The sequence below is a fragment of the Lepidochelys kempii genome, chromosome 2 (assembly GCF_965140265.1).
Source record: "Lepidochelys kempii isolate rLepKem1 chromosome 2, rLepKem1.hap2, whole genome shotgun sequence".
Classification (NCBI taxonomy): Eukaryota; Metazoa; Chordata; order Testudines; family Cheloniidae; genus Lepidochelys; species Lepidochelys kempii.
In genome coordinates this window covers 265,351,885-265,370,459 of record NC_133257.1, presented here as the reverse complement: position 1 = coordinate 265,370,459, position 18,575 = coordinate 265,351,885, and the positions used below count along the sequence as shown (strand labels likewise).

The 18,575-nt window shown below is 43.8% G+C and overlaps 1 protein-coding gene across 1 annotated transcript in view; it reads left to right on the top strand.

Annotated features, from left to right (window-relative positions):
- CCDC12 (coiled-coil domain containing 12) overlaps nucleotides 1-18,575 on the top strand; it is an 85,756-nt gene that overhangs the window by 31,977 nt on the left and 35,204 nt on the right. The window contains exon 2 of the mRNA XM_073334852.1: nucleotides 16,046-16,116. Within this exon, the coding sequence (XP_073190953.1) occupies nucleotides 16,046-16,116 (71 nt within the window). The remainder of the gene's footprint in view (nucleotides 1-16,045; nucleotides 16,117-18,575) is intronic.

Sequence of the window (18,575 nt, the reverse complement as noted above, 5' to 3'; positions counted from 1 at the left end):
ATGGAGACAGCTCTGCCAAGCTGTTACAACTAATCCCTCCACTATTCAGTACAGCTTCAGCTACCACAGGGGACGCAGCTGGACCACATGCAGAGAAAAGCTGAAATTCAAATCTGTGGAATACCAACAACGGGACAGTCTGAGTCCTTCCTCGTAGCTACTTACTATAGATTCATATATTTAATACCAGAAGGGACCACTAGATCATGTCGTTTGACCTCTTGTATAACACAAACCAGAGAATTTTATCTAGTTCCTCCTGTATTGAGCCTAATAATTTGTGATTGACTAAAGCATCTTCTAATAAGGCATCTAGTCTTGATTTGAAGATGACAAGAAATGGAGAACCTGCCACTTTTCTTGGCTGTTTAATATTTGCACCACCCTTGCTGAACAATTCCCAACTCGGGGGGCTGTGTGGGGGCAGTGTTAAGGTTGCATTGAGGAGCTGGCTTGTTCTTTAACTTTTTATCTCTTAATTTTTAGAGATTTAAAAGTTAGGCATGCTTCACATTAGGGAAGAGCACGAGGCACCACTGGGCAACCATAACTTCATATTAACGAAGTTTTAGAGCATTTAATTTCCTTTGTTTAAAAAAAAAATTTCTTCATCCGCATGTACTATAGCTCTGTTCCCCCCCCCCCCACTGCTTGTGGGAAGTGTCAGGCAGCACGTCCCTGCAGCCCACACCACTTCCCCCAGCTCCCATTGACCGGGAATGGTGAACCATGGCCACTGGGAGCTGCGGGCGGCTGTGTCTGCGGACGGTCAATGTAAACAAATTGTCTCGCAGCCTGCCAGCAGATTACCCTGACGGGCCACAGGTTGCCCACCACTGTTGTTGATAGAACAGTCTTAGACTTTTGTAAGGCATTTGACTTAATACTTTACAACATTCTCATTAGAAAATTAGCACAATACAATATCAAAAAATCGCACATTAAATGGATTAAAAACTGGCTAACTGACAGATCTCAAAGTAGTTGTCAATGGGGAGTTGTCGAATGGGGATGTTTCTAGTGGGGTTCTGCAACAGTCAGTATTAGGTCTGACACCATTCAATATTGTTGCAGTGATATGGAAGTAAATATAAAATCACTGCTGATATTAAAAATTTTCTGGATGACACAGAGATCGGTGGAGTGGTAAATGAAGAGGGCAGGGCAGTCATACAGAGTAATCTGGATTGCTTGGTAAAATGGGCCATTGAAACAAAATTAATACAGCCAAATACAAGTTACACATCCGGGAAAAAGGGATGCAGGCCATACTTACAGAATGTTGGAATGTATCCTGGAAAGCAGGGACTCAAAGGATTTAGGGGTTGTAGTAGACAAGAACGTAGTAGACGACGTTACCTTGCATTGGCAAAAAGGGCCAGTTTGATCCTTTGATGTATAAGGAAGAGGAGAGAGGTGAGTTTTCCTCTGGGTATGGCATTGGTGAGATCAGTAATGCAGTACTCCATCTGGTTCTGGTGGCCATCTTTTAAAATGGAAGTTGAAAAATTGGACAGGGTGCAGAAAACAGCACCACAAAAATGATTCGAAGACTGGAGAAAAAGCTTCACAGTGAGAGACTTAGAGCTGTATGAGCTTCGTTTATCAGAAGGAAGATTGAGAGGTGACTTGACTGCAGAGCATGAATACCTTTGTGGGGAGAAAGTACTGGGCACTAAAGGGCTCTTTAAACTAACCAAGAAAGGCATATCAAGAAGTGATGGCTGGAAGTTTAAACCAGACAAATTCAGATTAAAAATGAGGCACAAATTTTTAACAGAGAGGGTGATTAACCACTGGAACAAAGAGAAGTGGTGGATTCTTCATTTCCTTATATCTTCATGTCAAGAGTAGATGTCTTTCTGGAAGATCTGCTTTAGTCAGACACAAGTTATTGGACTTAATACAGGGGTGTCTGGATGAAATTCTGTGTCCTGTGACCGACAGGTGGTCAGGCTAGATGACTTAAGTTCCTCTTGGCTTTATTGTATTTATCTATAAATGAAAATGCAAAGAGATGGCTCTTCTCTAGTTCTTAAGGGGATAGGATTGTATAGTTAATTGATTAGGTCCTGCTGTTGAAAAAGCCTTATAGCCTTGCCTTAGTTCTATTCATTTTGTATTTCTCATGACCGTGCTGGTCTGTACTCATGATGACAAGCACAATATCCTCAGGTAGTCGAGGCCTGCTCCACTGAGGCCTTTGTAGATTGGTACCAGGACACTGAAGTACCTTGGTACTGAACTGTGGCCCAGAGAAACATGTGGAGTCCTGGGGTGATGTGCTCCTGTTACTCTGCTCTAGTTGGAAGGTGCACGGCTGCACGCTGAACTAAATGGAGGTGCTTTGCAACCTTCACCTTCCCCCAGTTTTAGGACCTTACAGTAATCCATCTGGGAGGTGATAAACCCACAGTTTACTGCTGCATCTGACAGGATCAAGCTCAGTCTGCTGATCAGCTGATACCTGTGAAAGATACCTGTGTTGCATGGCGCACGATCTCAGATGTAATACTAAACTGTATAAAGGGGAAAACCAGGAGGTTGAAATGCCTTCTGTGACAACATTCCCTCCTGCTGACCAACAGGGCGTACTCTCCCTTACTGTTCATGCTTGAGCTCAGGAAGCTGCTATCGTACATAACCTGGTGGTTTCCTCAGTAATGCTGCAGGTATTTGGGAGCATTGATACTGCGATGGAGCGTACAGACCTTGTGATCTGAGCAAAGTCCTTTAGATGCTACCAATAATCCTGAGCATGGAAAGGCAGCTCTTTGGGTGTACATGGTGAGTGCTGGGACAGCAATGGCTGGAAGAAAAGTAGGGGGTGGTTTCTTGCTGACAGTTGACTACACCCACCAGATGTATTTTTCTGCAGTGTCGCCATCTGGCATTTGCTTACTGTACTGCGGCCAAATGTATCTTTATCACCATCTGGCACTTGCTAAGAGAATAAGAAGATAACACATGGACACTGACTATACCCTAAGTTGCATCAAAGGTTCTTGCAGGGCCCAGATTCTGCAGTCTTATGTGTCCACATATATGCTGTTAAGTTGGGCTATTACCAGTTTGTTCTTTGTGAATCTTTGCCACTGGCATTGTTTAACATTGGGATGCTAGTCCTCTTTGAATAATTCAGTGTCAGCCTTCTGGGGGATTTTGTGTCTATATCAGGAAATGCTTTAAAGTCCCCTTTAGCGTTTTTGTAAAACAAAGTCCTTTTTATCTTAAACCTCTTTGCTTTATTAACTCCCTACCTTATCCACCCGGAAGTAATTTTCATTCTGATGGCTTCAAGCCAAAAGTAGTGGATGAGGATTGCGATGTTTGAGACCTAAGTAACCACCAGATTGTAAATGAGCAGCATATATATATATTTTATCCTGGCAGTTCATCCAAGGGCTGTCTATGCCCAGCAGACTGAGATATGGGAAAGACTTTCATTTGCAGGCAGCTAGCATGCAGTTTTGTAGGCTTTAGCAATACAGCTACCTCCAGTGGTGTGACTTACTGTTGCTAATAACCAGCATTGTTGGAGTCTCACCACAGGGCATATCAGAAAGAGGATGTGCTAGAAATAAGAGCAGGGCAGAGCAATACAAGGGTTGTTTTCAGCTCCCCCTGTTGCTTTCAGTTTAAATAGAAGAAAACAAAATTGAAGCCTATTTGGCTAGTGCCTTGAACTGACTTATTGCTCTGTAGACCTGTGGAAATTGACCACCTCCAAGGAGGGAAGATGACGGAAGCATTTGAAATGTGGAGCTGTTACTGGAAATAGAAGCCAATAGCTGGGCAATGCAGTATTGTGAAGAGAAATGTTTCCTCTCCTGGAGCTTGAGAAATGAAAGATACAGTATTGCACATGACCACTAAGCAGAAGTGGAGACCATCTGGAGAAGATGATGGTGGAAGGCAGCTTGCCAAGGAAGAAGCTGAAGGGAAGGCCGAGGGGGGAAGTAGCCGACAACAGGGCTACAATGAATTATACTGTATTAATTGTATGGTCGCTGTGTTAGAAAATGCACATGTTCAGATAGGAATCCCAGATGGTTGGCAGAACTTAGAGTATGCTGGAAAGGACAGAGAGGTGGCTGCACAAAACAGAACAGAACCATAAGCTGGGCTAAAATGGCACAACGAAGGGCCGCTTTCCCCGTCTCAGTAAATGATCAGGATAGTCAGTGCTGTCTGGTGATTCCAGCACAGCACTGCTGGCAGCGAAGAGAGGTGTTCTGCTTCTCACGCCATCTCGCTGCGTGGCCTTGGGTTCTCTGTGCCCTAGTTTCCTTACCTGTAGAATGGCGCTATTGCCACCTGCTCCAGCGCTTGAGAACCTCAGACAGACAAGTTTCAGAGTAGCAGCCGTGTTAGTCTGTATCCGCAAAAAGAAAAGGAGGACTTGTGGCACCTTAATGTAATAACCCATCCACTCCCAGTCTTTATTCAAGCCTAAGTTAATTGTATCCAGTTTGCAAATTAATTCCAATTCAGCAGTCTCTCGTTGGAGTCTGTTTGTGAAGTTTTTTTGTTGAAGAATTGCAACTTTTAGGTCTCTAATCTAGTGACCAGAGAGATTGAAGTGTTCTCTGACTGGTTTTTGAATGTTATAATTCTTGACATCTGATTTGTGTCCATTTATTCTTTGACGTATGGACTGTCCAGTTTGACCAATGTACATGGCAGAGGGGCATTGCTGGCACATGATGGCATATATCACATTGGTAGATGTGCAGGTGAACGAGCCTCTGATAGTGTGGCTGATGTGATTAGGCCCTATGATGGTGTCCCCTGAATAGATATGTGGACACAGTTGGCAACGGGCTTTGTTGCAAGGATAGGTTCCTGGGTTAGTGGTTCTGTTGTGTGGTGTTTGGTTGCTGTTGAGTATTTGCTTCAGGTTGGGGCGCTGTCTGTAGGCAAGGACTGGCCTGTCTCCCAAGATCTGTGTACCTACTACAGGACAGGCCCAACAAAGAAAATAACAGAACGCCACTAGCCATCACCTTCAGCCCCCAACTAAACCTTCAGCTCTCCAACGCATCATCAAGGATCTACAACCTATCCTGAAGGATGACCCATCAGTCTTACAGATCAAATACATGTTGGGAGTGGATGGGTCATTACACAAAATAAAACTATTTCCCTATGTTTATTCCCCCCCGCGCCCACCGTTCCTCAGATGTTCTTGTAAACTGCTGGAAATGGGCCCACCTTGATTATCACTACAAAAGGTTGTCCCCTCTCCTCCGCCCCCCCACCGCTCTCCTGCTAGTAATAGCTCACGTTACCTGATCACTTTCCTTACAGTGTGTATGGTAACACCCATTGTTTCATGGTCTCTGTGTATATAAATCTCCACACTGTATTTTCCACTGAATGCATCCGATGAAGTAAGCTGTAGCTCACGAAAGCTTATGCTCAAATAAATTTGTTAGTCTCTAAGGTGCCACAAGTCCTCCTTTTTCTTTTTTCAGATAGACAAAGTATCACTGCAAGCTCTCCGACTTACATACAGGTTCTGTCTTACTGTGCATCTTAGCCCTGTTGGAATAGCTCAACGGAAAACTCTCCTACTAGTCTCATAGTCTGCAGTAGACTCTAGCAATGCTAACTAGAAATGCTGATCAGGTAGCTTCTGCTAGTACACAAGCAACAGCCCAATGGGTTACAGGTTTAACTGGCCCAAGGAAGAATATTTCAGAAACAAACATTGCCTTTGTTTGAAAGGACAGCAGCTAACACCTTCAGAAATGAAAAGGAGTACTTGTGGCACCTTAGAGACTAACCAATTTATTTGAGCATGAGCTTTCGTGAGCTACAGCTCACTTCATCGGATGCATACCGTGGAAACTGCAGCAGACTTTATATACACACAGAGAATATGAAACAATACCTCCTCCCACCCCACTGTCCTGCTGGTAATAGCTTATCTAAAGTGATCATCAAGTTGGGCCATTTCCAGCACAAATCCAGGTTTTCTCACCCTCCACCCCCCCCCCCCCCCACACACAAATTCACTCTCCTGCTGGTGATAGCCCATCCGAAGTGACAACTCTCCACACAATGTGCATGATAATCAAGTTGGGCCATTTCCTGCACAAATCCAGGTTCTCTCACCCCCTCACCCCCCTCCCAAAAACCACACACACAAACTCACTATCCTGCTGGTAATAGCTCATCCAAAGTGACCACTCTCCCTACAATGTGCATGATAATCAAGGTGGGCCATTTCCAGCACAAATCCAGGTAGTCTCTAAGGTGCCACAAGTACTCCTTTTCTTTTTGCGAATACAGACTAACACGGCTGTTACTCTGAAACCTTCAGAAATGTGAAAGACTCTTGGAATTCCTGCAAGAATCTGCTGGTGTTTCACCTTCTGACCTAAGCTGTTGTGTAGGTAGATCCCAGCTTGTACTGTGTGTCTGAAGTGATTTTCTGTTTTGGGGAGTATGTGTAAAGAGCCATGGTGTGCCAAGAGGTTGCCGTCCGCAGGCAAAGATGATGGTTACTGACATAATATGCAGTGCATCCTACCTTTTTGGAGGGGGAAAACAGCTGAGGCAAACTACTGACTTACATCACACACTGCTGTGAGCGATTGTTTATCCTTCCCCTCTGTGCTGTTGTCTTTGTGGGCTATTATTCTATGGGGCTACAGGCATTTTCAGGGCCCTTTTCTGTTGCAGTGATCCAATATTTTGCTTTCCTATGCAACAGAGTCCTGAAGCTCCAGTCCTGTGGCGGTGGGAGGTGGGTGGGAAATAAATATAAAGCGTCTTCAAAGCTCAGCTTCCTAGGCATTACTCAATAGGCAGTCCTCTTGCCGTCAATCTTTTGACATGCTCTGGTATGAAATTGACGAGGAGTACTATGAATCAGCTACATGTTGGAAGACAGAGTTTATATTTTTTAGAAACACATAACCTTCTCCCAGTGCACCTCCGTAACCCACTACTAACTGGTAACTCTGCTTCTCTCAGCTAGCATGTATTGCTAAACTGTTCAAGACCAACACTGAAAGCCCTAGTTTATAATTTGCAGGGTGACTGGAAATGGAATTGAGGGAAATACAAGGATTTCTCCTTGCAGTCTAAAGGAAGTATGATCCACACATTGATCTATTGATTAAGCAGCCATGGGGCTATGAGAAAACTGACTGAACAAAGGCCCTTCTGTAAAAGGCTCAGTGACAAAAGAACACTTCACTGTAAAGCCATGACTATTTCTTACCTAGCTTGGTTTCAGAGAGGCTGTGCTGCTCAGCATTTCCTGGCTTTTCAGGCTGACTCTGGGAACTGGAAAAATTAGCACTTGGTTTGAATGATCCTGCTAATGAAACCTGAAAACTTGTTTAACAGCCATTGTTGCAAAGAAGGAACCAGCATTAATTTCTCTTGGGAGAGAGAGACCTAAATTTTAAGACACCGGTTTCAGATCTCCTCTGTTTTTGTTCTGTCTGGTGCAACCATATTAGAAGCAGATAATCAGAAGGAAGGGAATGTAGTTTACAGGTATTTATGCTAGTGATGGGCAACTTGTAGCTGCTTACGCACAGGTTCTGAGGCTTTTCTTCTGTAACCCATAACTCCATGATAGCAGTCTCTGAAATGTTTCCCGTTCCAAGCAGAGAGTCAGGAAGACCGGCAGAACTGCAGCATCTCAATGTGTGGATGACATGATGGTGTAGGGAGGAGTGTGTTACGTTTATTAGTAACTGAGGAACCTTTTGGGAAAGGAGGAGCCTATAAATAAAGGATGGGCTCCACAAAAACCAAAATGGAACCAGATTTCTGGAATTTAAAATTAAAAAGGTTGTAGAGGATTTTTTGAACTAAGCGCTGTGGGAAAGCTGACCCATGTGGAGAAGAATACAGTTTGGGTAGAGACATCCCTTAGGAATGAAATTATTAAAGGGGAAACTCTATATCCTAGTAAAGATAGGAAAGAAGTCAGTAGAGTACAGGTAGGAGGTAGTGAGGAATAGTCAAATGTAAGAGTCTCACTGAAATATAACATATGAAGGCAAGCAACTGAATATTGAGAAATTGTACAAGTGTTTATATACAAATGCTAGAAATCTAAATACTAAGATGGGTGAACTAGAGTGCCTGGCATTAAATGAGGATATTGCTATAATAGGCATCATGGAAAGTTGGTGGAAGGAGGATAATCAGTGAGACAGGGTGATACTAGGGTACAAGTTTATATAGGAATGACAGAGTAGGTTGTGCTGGATTGGAGTGGCACTGTATGTGAAAGAAAGCAGCAGGTCAAATAAAGTAAAAATCTTAAATGAATCAAACTGTGCCATGGAATCTCTATGGAGAGAAATCCCATGCTTGAATAATAGAGTATAGCATGAGGAATATATACTCTTATAAAGCTGCTGTCAGCTGGGTCATACATCACTATGCATAATTTTCCAGATACAGAGAAGTTGTCCCTCCAGAAAACATTTGGGTACAAATGGGCAACAAATTCCATAAGATACTTTGGAATTTAATCTCAAACAACCTAAAACAGCTGTAAGATGTAAAATCTTTGTTCGGGAACTATAGAGGTATTGCTCTCCTCTCCATCGCAGGGAAGATTCTTGCCTGGATGCTACTAAACCGCCTCCTCCCCCTTGCTGAGGAACTCCTCACTGAATCACAGCGTGGCTTCAGGTCATCCCGAGGCACAACTGACATGATCTTCGTGTCACGACAGATTCAGGAGTAGTGCAGAGAGCAACACCTGGAACTATTCATGGCATTCATTGACCTAACGAAGGCCTTTGTCTCTATAAACTGTGATGCCCTATGAAAGGTGCTGTGTAGGTTTGCCTGTCCACAGAAATTCATTTCCGCTATCAGACTACTCCATGATGGGATGACTGCCACCATTTTGTGCAACGGCTCAGAGACCGAATCATTCAGCATTCGCCCTGGTGTCAAGCAGGGCTTTGTCATTGCTCCAGCACTCTTCTCCATTTACGTTGTCGTGATCCTGATTCTCATTCGTGACTGCTTTCCTGATGCAATTGGGATTCAGTATTGTATGGATAGTCAACTCTTCAATCTTCAACGTCTGTCTGCAAACAAAATCTAAGATCACGAGAATTGGCATCACTGACTTCAGTATGAAAATGACTGTCATTCTTGCACACACACACAGGCCAACCTGCAAAGCACCCTAAATCTTTTTGCTGATGCCTATCACAACCTGGGTGTCTCTCTCAACATCAGGAAAACCAAGGTACTCTAGCAGCCCTCATCTGCACAAACTACTCTTCGTACTCCACAAATCACCATCAGTGGAGAACCCCTGGAAAATGTAGACCATTTTCTGTACCTTGGCAGCCATCTCTCCCAAACAGCCAGCACTGACACAGAAATTGAATATAGGATCTGCTTTGCCAGTGAATCATAGAATATCAGGGTTGGAAGGGACCTCAGGAGGTCATCTAGTCCAACCCCCTGCTCAAAGCAGGACCAATCCCCAACTAAATCATCCCAGCCAGGGCTTTCTCAAGCCTGACCTTAAAAACTTCTAAGGAAGGAGATTCCACCACCTCCCTAGGTAACGCATTCAAGTGTTTCACCACCCTCCTAGTGAAAAAGGTTTTCCTAATATCCAACGTAAACCTCCCCCACTGCAACTTGAGACCATTACTCCTTGTTCTGTCATCAGCTACCACTGAGAACAGTCTAGATCCATCCACTTTGGAACCCCCTTTCAGGTAGTTGAAAGCAGCTATCAAATCCCCCTCATTCTTCTCTTCCGTAGACTAAACAATCCCAGTTTCCTCAGCCTCTCCTCATAAGTCATGTGTTCCAGACTCCTAATCATTTTTGTTGCTCTCTGCTGGACGTTTTCCAATTTTTCCACACCCTTCTTGTAGCATGGGCCCAAAACTGGACACAGTACTCCAGATGAGGCCTCACCAATGTCGAATAGAGGGGAATGATTACGTCCCTCGATCTGCTGGCAATGCCCCTATGTATACATCCCAAAATGCCATTGGCCTTCTTGGCAACAAGGGCACGCAACAAGGGCACATCCTTTGGAAGACTATTCCAATGAGTCTTCAATGTTAGGAATCTATAGACAGGTACCAAGATCTTGGTTTATAAGGCAGTTGTCATTCCCACCCTTCTCTGTGGGTGTGAGACCTGGGTAACCTTCCGAGAACGTCTCAAGCAGCTGGAGTGGTTCCAGCAGCGCTACCTCAGGAGGATTCTCAGGATCAGCTGTGAAGACCGACGCAGTAACATCAGGGTTCTCTCTGCAGCCAACATAGTATAGAAACACAGGTATAGAAGTATACAGGCACAGTATAGAAGCATAGGTCATGAAATACCAACTCCGCTGGGCTGGCCACTGTGTACATATGCCGACACTCTACTTCCGAAGCAAGTACTCTTCTCTCAGTTAAGTCAGGGAAGAAGGGCTCGCGGAGGACAGCGGAAATGTTTCAAAGACATACTGAAAGTACATCTTAAAAAGGGAGACATCAACCCAAGAAACTGGGAGGACTTGGCGCAGAACAGAACCCAGTGGTGCCACACCATACACCAAGCCACAGCTCACTTTGAGGAGAACAGACGTGCTCATGAGACAGAGAAGCAACAAAGGAGGAAAGAAAGGGCACAACACTCTAGCCAACAACTCTGTCTCCTCCAAGATTACATCTGTCACTTCTGTGGGAAAATCTGCAGGGACGAATTGGGCTCCTCAGCCACTTAAATACTCACCAGGGAACCCCCTTGGCAGATGTCATCCTTGCATTGAGCGATAGCAGAAGAAGTCAAACCGCTACTTCAGCAAATGAACAAAGGTTGCATGCTGAGGGAAATACGCAGTTTCTTGGTGAGGAAGAATAGCTACAGTCAAATTGAATATTTTGTCAAGGATATCCTCCTTGTTTCAAAATCTTCTGGGAAAGCTCTAGCAAGAATACAAGGAATGTTAGAATTCATATAGAATAAGAAAAGAGAGAGTGCAGATACTTTACAGGTCCATTAAATAGGGTGAACTAGTTGTTCCAAATTTTACATGGTACTATCAAGCCAGCCAGCTCAAGCAAACACTGGGTCTTTATTGAACAGGAAAATTATGGCAATCTAAATATTGCTAGGATAGCACGGATTAAAACAAACCAAATCCACCTATGCATATGTCTTCGTGCAATCTGTGTAAATCAAGGGTGGCCAACCTGTGGTTCTTCAGAAGATAATATGCAGCTCCTTGTCTAGGCACCAACTCTCGGGCTGGAGCTACAGGCGCCAACTTTCCAATGTGCTGGGGGGTGCTCACTGCTCAACCCCTGGCTCTGCCACAGGCCCTGCCCCCTCCCCTGAGCCTGCTGTGCCCTCGCTCCTCCCCCTTTCCTCCAGAGTCTCCTGCACACCACGAAACAGCTGATGTGGAGGGAAGGGGAGGCAGTGATTGGTGGGGCTGCTGGTGGGTGGGAGACGCTGGGAACAGGGCAGGAGCTGATGCAGGGGCTGCTGACGTATTACTGTGGCTCTTTGGCAATGTACATTGATAAATTCTGGCTTCTTCTCAGGTTCAGGTTGGCCACACCTGATATAGATTCTTTAGCAAAGACTACTGTATGGGTTTGGGATAGAACCAGAGATAAGACGTTCCATTTCTTTGCTAATTACACCCATTGCAAATAATCCAAATCATACAGCAGAGTTTTAAACTTTTGGAGAGCAATGAAATTCATGTGTTTGGCCAGCTGTTCACCAAAGAACCTTTTCTAACTCATTTAGAAATCAAAACCTGCTTTAACTGGCCTACTCTCCTGTAGTCCCAGTACTTTCAAGTTAGGCATTATGTTTCCCAATTTCCTAGGAAACTTTTCCATAGAAAGCCAACTTTAGTAGAAATGATGGCTTCTTGTTGATTAGAAAATAAAAAATTATAACTAATTTATGTCAATCTTTGCTGATGACTTTCCTAACAAAGAAACATATTCACAAAGAAAAAAAGAATTGGATAGATAAATTACCCCAGAGGAATTAGAGTAACAGCCGTGTTAGTCTGTATTCGCAAAAAGAAAAGGAGTACTTGTGGCACCTTAGAGACTAACCAATTTATTTGAGCATGAGCTTTCGTGAGCTACTGCTCACTTCATCGGATGCATGAAGTGAGCTGTAGCTCACGAAAGCTCATGCTCAAATAAATTGGTTAGTCTCTAAGGTGCCACAAGTACTCCTTTTCTTTTTCCCAGAGGAATTGGCTTTGATCTGTGGGGGAAAAAGCCAGCAACCTCAGTCTGTAGCAAAATAAAAGAAAATTCCTTAATATCTATTTCGGTGGTACCTCACATCAGTCAGGTTTAAAAAAATATAGTGTGTGAATTGGGATAAAAGTTGGTGAAATTGTGGTGAAAGAGGTACAGTGCACCTGTCCGGTTATTAGAGAATTTTGGGATGTGCTCCATAATGAAATATTATAAATTGTTGGATATTTATTACTGTGACCAGAGTCCCAGGGGAGCCAACTGAGGTCACTCAATTAGGGTGAGCTGCAAAGAATGGGGCAGACAATCCCCAAAGCTGGTGGATATGCCAATACTTAGATTTACCAAGCCAGAACAAAACAGCTTCTATACTACCTCACTGGTTACCAAGAAGCCAACAACACAGTTCCCTTAAAGTAACCCAGCCTTAGGCCTCCACCCAGACACCCAAGTCAAATATGATGAGGATTATTGAAAATCTTGTTTATCATAAAAGAAAGTTCTACCAATCCCTAAAGATTGGACACATTACCTCCCAGCTTAACGAATATTCCAGGTCTTACCCAAATACAAGCTTACAGCCAATTCTTCTTAACTAAACTAAAATTTATTAAAAAAGAAGAGAGAGCGAGTATTGGTTAAAAGATCAGTATACATACAGGCATGAGCTCAATTCTTGAGACTGAATTCACAGCAGAGATGGTGAGCTTTGTTGTTGCAAAGAGTTCTTTCAGAAATAGTTCATAGGTTATAGTCCAAATGTTTATATTCAGGGTGGTCCAGTCAGGACTGGGATCTCAGCCTTACGGCTTAAGCTTCCCTTGCATGAAGCATCAGGCAGGTCTGAGATAAAAAGGATTGGAACCCAAGGCATCTTTATACAGTTTGGAGTCCTTAGGCAAACAGTAGGCAATCATGGATACTTTGAAGTGGACCTGTTTCCTAAGTGTCATTGGTAATTAGCTACATGGATTTACATAAGGTAATTTATTCATTAGGCAGTCTATCAAACTTTTAGTGACATATAGACAATGACATTATTTCACCCAAGTTTCATCTAAATGTTACTATTCCCCTTTGATCTCTGAATTAATAGCTATAGTGACAGACAGGAACTGTCTGTTTACATGGCTAATCATTAAACAAGATATAAGTAAACACATACAATTAGTAAAAAGAAAAGGAGTACTAGCGGCACCTTAGAGACTAACCAATTTATTTGAGCATAAGCTTTCATGAGCTACAGCTCACTTCATCGGATGCATTCAGTGGAAAATACAGTGAGGAGATGATTTATAAACACACAGAACATGAAAAAATGGGTGTTGTCATACACATTGTAAGGAGAGTGATCACTTAAGATGAGCTATTACCAGCAGGAGAGTGGGGTGGGGAGGCGGAGGGGGAACCTTTTGTAGTGATAATCAAGGTGGGTCATTGCCAGCAGTTAACAGGAACGTTTGAGGAGCGGTGGGGGGAAATAAACATGGGGAAATAGTTTTACTTTGTGTAATGACACATCCACTCCCAGTGTCTATTCAAGCCTAAGTTAATTGTATCCAATTTGCAAATTAATTCAAATTCAGCAGTCTCTCATTGGAGTCTGTTATTGAAGTCTTTTTGTTGTAATGTTGCGACCTTTAGGTCTGTAATCGAGTGACCAGAGAGATTGAAGTGTTCTCCGACTGGTTTATGAATGTTATAATTCTTGACATCTGATCTGTGTCCATTTATTCTTTTACGTAGAGACTGTCCAGTTTGACCAATGTACATGGCAGAGGGGCATTGCTGGCACATGATGGCATATATCACATTGGTAGATGTGCAGGTGAATGAGCCTCTGATAGTGTAGCTGATGTGATTAGGCCCTATGATGGTGTCCCCTGAATAGATATGTGGACACAGTTGGCAACGGGTTTTGTTGCAAGGATAGGTTCCTGGGTTAGTGGTTCTGTTGTGTGGTGTGTGGTTGCTGTTGAGTATTTGCTTCAGGTTGGGGCGCTGTCTGTAGGCAAGGACTGGCCTGTCTCCCAAGATTTGTGAGAGTGATGGACAGGCCCAACAAAGAAAATAACAGAACGCCACTAGCCATCACCTTCAGCCCCCAACTAAACCTTCAGCTCTCCAACGCATCATCAAGGATCTACAACCTATCCTGAAGGACGAGCCATCACTCTCACAAATCTTGATTTGCATGATTTCAATTAGATAATGTCACAATTACCAAATGATTACCAAAAAGCCCAGGAGGATTACCAGATGATCGTTCGATAATCCTCCTGGCGGAATTGGTCAGGTTCAAAGAATTAATTTCACATCTGCTAATAGCCGCTAGGTTACTCATAGCGCCTCATTGAAGGGGGGGGAAAGCCCCACATTAAAGGAATGGCTCCAAAAAATATGGGCATTGTTATGGAAAGAATAATGCATCAATATCATACTCAACAAAACAGAGGGGCCAATAAATACTTAGATGTTTGGTTACCATTTATTGATTTTTTAAAGTACATTCCCCTGCAAATAAATCCTAGCACACGAATCCAATTTTTTAATATTAAGGTTGATGGACATGGCTGGTTTGATAAATGAGTAGATTCAGTAGTTGCACTCGCTACAATCACCAGAAAACACAGCATGGCTAGTGGAAGGTGACTCATTCTAATATGGTAACATCCTACTAAATAGAAGCATAGAATCTCAGGGTTGGAAGGGACCTCAGGAGGTCATCTAGTCCAACCCCCTGCTCAAAGCAGGACCAATCCCCAATTTTTGCCCCAAATGGCCCCCTCAAGGATTGAACTCTCAATCCTGGGTTTAGCAGGCCAATGCTCAAACCACTGAGCTATCCCTCCACCTGCACTGAGATTTGATTATTCCATTACTGTGTGATGTTTCTCTAAAAAAGATAAGCTCAGTGTTGTAATCATTAATGCTTTGTTTCTGATTTACGTAGTAATGATTTGTAAACCTGTTGGAACTTCCTACGTTGTTATTTTAAATGATAAAGAAGTCCACAGCTGCCTGGAGCCCTGTCTAAAAGCAGTGCACTCCCATTGTTGCTTTCACTGGTGTAGCTGACCCATTGCTAGCACACGTGGGATATGTTTCAGAAAGCAGGCTAGTGTAAACACAGCCTGGTTGTATGCTAGGGAATAATCCTGCACTCACAGGGAGATGGATGTAATCAGACTCTTCCTATCAACATGTAGCTCCCTTCAGATCCAGTCACTATCACTTCACTTATTGGCCAGAATAGAATTCAGCCTTCCCTCCTAGCCAGGGGAGCTCAGGATCCAAACTCAGATCTCCTCCCCAACCTTGTGACTTGGTGAAGCCGTACACAGCTGTTACCAGTTTACTGCATTGTCCTTTGCCCTACAATGCCCTACAATCAACATTACTCTGTTGTTTGAAACAAGGTTTCTACTGCAGACCAGGTCTCTGAGCTTAGAATTTACCGTGGCTTGCTGTTCGCTCACTGAATTGGCTTGGACAGCCAGAAATAAGGAGAATATTCGTGAATTTTCCTTGTCTTTGTTGCAAACTAGACACAGTGAAAATTGCAGCTATCTTTGCCTAAAAGCAAGTCAGATTTAAATTATTGAGAACACTGTTATGCATATCTGTCCTGTGTCCTCTCTTCAATGTGGCTCTGAAGTGAGCTGTAGCTCACGAAAACTTATGCTCAAATAAATTGGTTAGTCTCTAAGGTGCCACTAGTACTCCTTTTCTTTTTACTCCATTCTTTTGTTACTGTGCATAATTCTGGAAAGTAGAAGTTTGACAGAAACTTTTTCCTTTTCCAGAATAAGGACAATGGTGAACCTGAGAATAAGCACTTGAGAGAAGATGACGAAGAGGATGCCACCAAACACAAGTAATTTGTTTATTTTTCAGAGGGATGTCTCTGACTATGTGTTCTCTTTGTGCTGCTTTCCGTGGTTTGCTAATTAGGATCTTTCCTTGGCTTCCAGTGCCCAGATATCTTAGTGTGAATTTACTCTCTCTCAGTGAAGATTATCTGACATTGAGGGACTACAGTGAAAAACCACAGACAGTGTAGCCCTAGCAAAAAAGAAATTATCAGTAAGAAATTTTCAGTTTCAGACACTTTAGGAAATGCAAACAGCCCTTCTGTTTGGGAATAACTCTCTGGGTATGTCTACACACCAAAGGAAAACCCATGGCTCGCCAGTGCCTGCTGGCTCGGGTGCTGCGCTGTTTCATGGCTGTGTAGACTTCCGGGCTCCAGCTGGAGCCCTGGGACCCTCCCGCTTCACAGGGTCCTAGAGCTTGGGTGCCACCCTGAGTCCAGACATCTGCACAGCAGTGAAACAGCCCCACCGCCCAAGCCCTGCAAGCCCAAGTCAGTTGGCACGGGCCAACCATGGGTGTCTAGTTGCTGTGTAGACATACCCTTCGGGACTGACACACAAGGGGAAGGCCATCCCAAACAGAGGATTATCAGAATCTGAACACAATGTAGCCTTCTTCCATGGTTATGTCTTTGTCTTCTCCTGACATGCCTTAAACATGGAGTTATTTTTGGCACCCATGAGTGAAGGCCCAGAGGCCAAATGGGGCTCACATTAATTGTGGCCTGCTGCTGCGCTTTCCTTGTAACTACACGGTGTAAAGACAAAGTTGATCAACTACAGGCTTTTCTTGATGGCAAAATCCACTAACTCTGTCGTTGGTTTTGCCACCAATAAGTATTTGTAGGTCCCAACAGAGGACTCGGGGAGGGGGCGCTTTGAATTTAGTGCGATCAAGGGAGTTTTACGTTCTTCCTCACCATCTGGCAGTGCAGAAATCCCCCTGCTGGGGAGCTGCATTTGAACTGCTGCCTCTGCACATGAGCACTTGCTCAATGGTGCTGACAGGAGCAGAGTGACACTACTGTGTCCCTGGTCTATTTCAATTCTGCTGCGGAAGTGCGGTGTGCAAGGACCGCCCGGGTGTCATTCTGCACTGGGGCTGAGAGCGGCTCTTGGGATGGAACATGGCGAAGAGGCAGACTTGTGTATCAAACTGTTCTTCTACCTGAAAGGGTAGAGGGGCCCTGCAGAAGGTAAGTGAGCTGACAGGCCAAGAGTTGAAGGTATAGAGCTTGGTGAATAATGAATGAGCTGCTATTACTTTCCAGCCCTCTGCCACTTGATATACTGAGTGAGCGACAAGATGATGCAGCATATTGTGACGCTGTGACTAGACGTGTCAGACCTGTGGCATCTCTGCCATACGAGATGGCATTATTGTGCCATCAGTGATGCATTCTGACATCCACTCCCTGGTTTCTAATGATATTAATGTTCTCTTTGGAGAGCCCTAACAGTGACGTAAAAACAGCCTCTCTTGACTTTCAGCCCTATGGTTCCTCCCTTTTAAATGTTGATGTCTTGTCAGGCAGCGCAATGAGGTGCCAGAAGTCACATTGTTTCATACCAAACCTTCAGCCTGTGTACTTTGGAGTTGGCAAACCACCTTCTCCTCCAGGGACTATTGGAAACTCCTGTCATCTCCTGACCTTTGGCTGGTGCCATAAAGGCCAAAGGGGTTTTCCACTTGTGTATAGTGTCCGTGAAACTTCAGAGTAGCTGTACAAGAGAAGAAAGCTTTAAGTGTGACACCAGCTGCTCCCTGTCAGAAGTCCGTTTTGTATCAATGGGCCTAACTCTGCCCCTGGGTGCATGCTTGGGGCTAGGTCAGTGGGAGTCGCATGCTTTTGAAGGCACAATTTGTTGTAAAAAGAGTAAAGTTTGCTTTCTGTAGCTATTACGATCCAATAGATTGCAAGACCCTTGTGTGTGTCTCTCCAACTACTCTCTGTGTTGTCAGGATCCAAATGTAACTTTGCAAGGCAAATTAGAACAGTCTCTTCTCTGTAGTGGATGTTTGAATCTCAAATTCAGGTTTAAGTGTTCAGCTGATAGAGATATTAGCTTTGCAATTAAACTTCTTTGATGTACTTAAGAATTTCACTATTGGCTCACTCCTTTACCAGACAAATATTCTTTGGAATTCTTAGGAAACTGATACCTTGCTTTCATTCTAGATTTGCATCTTCCAGTAGTGTCTCTGAACTACCCCAGCCCCTTGAAACAGGGACTAGTGTATGTACTGCCATAGTGCTTGTGAGTCTGGCTCGTCAAGAAAGGTAGGCTGATCAGGTTGATCCTGAACTTGAGAAGCAGTAGTCTCTAGAAATCAACGCTTATGGGACAGCTGCTAGCTGTACCATAGTTAAGGTTGTAGGAGCATTTCTGTAGCACTGTAGAGGCTATGCAGCAGGCTAAGAAAAATCCTGTTGTCTGGAGTTGAAGACAACCAAAAACT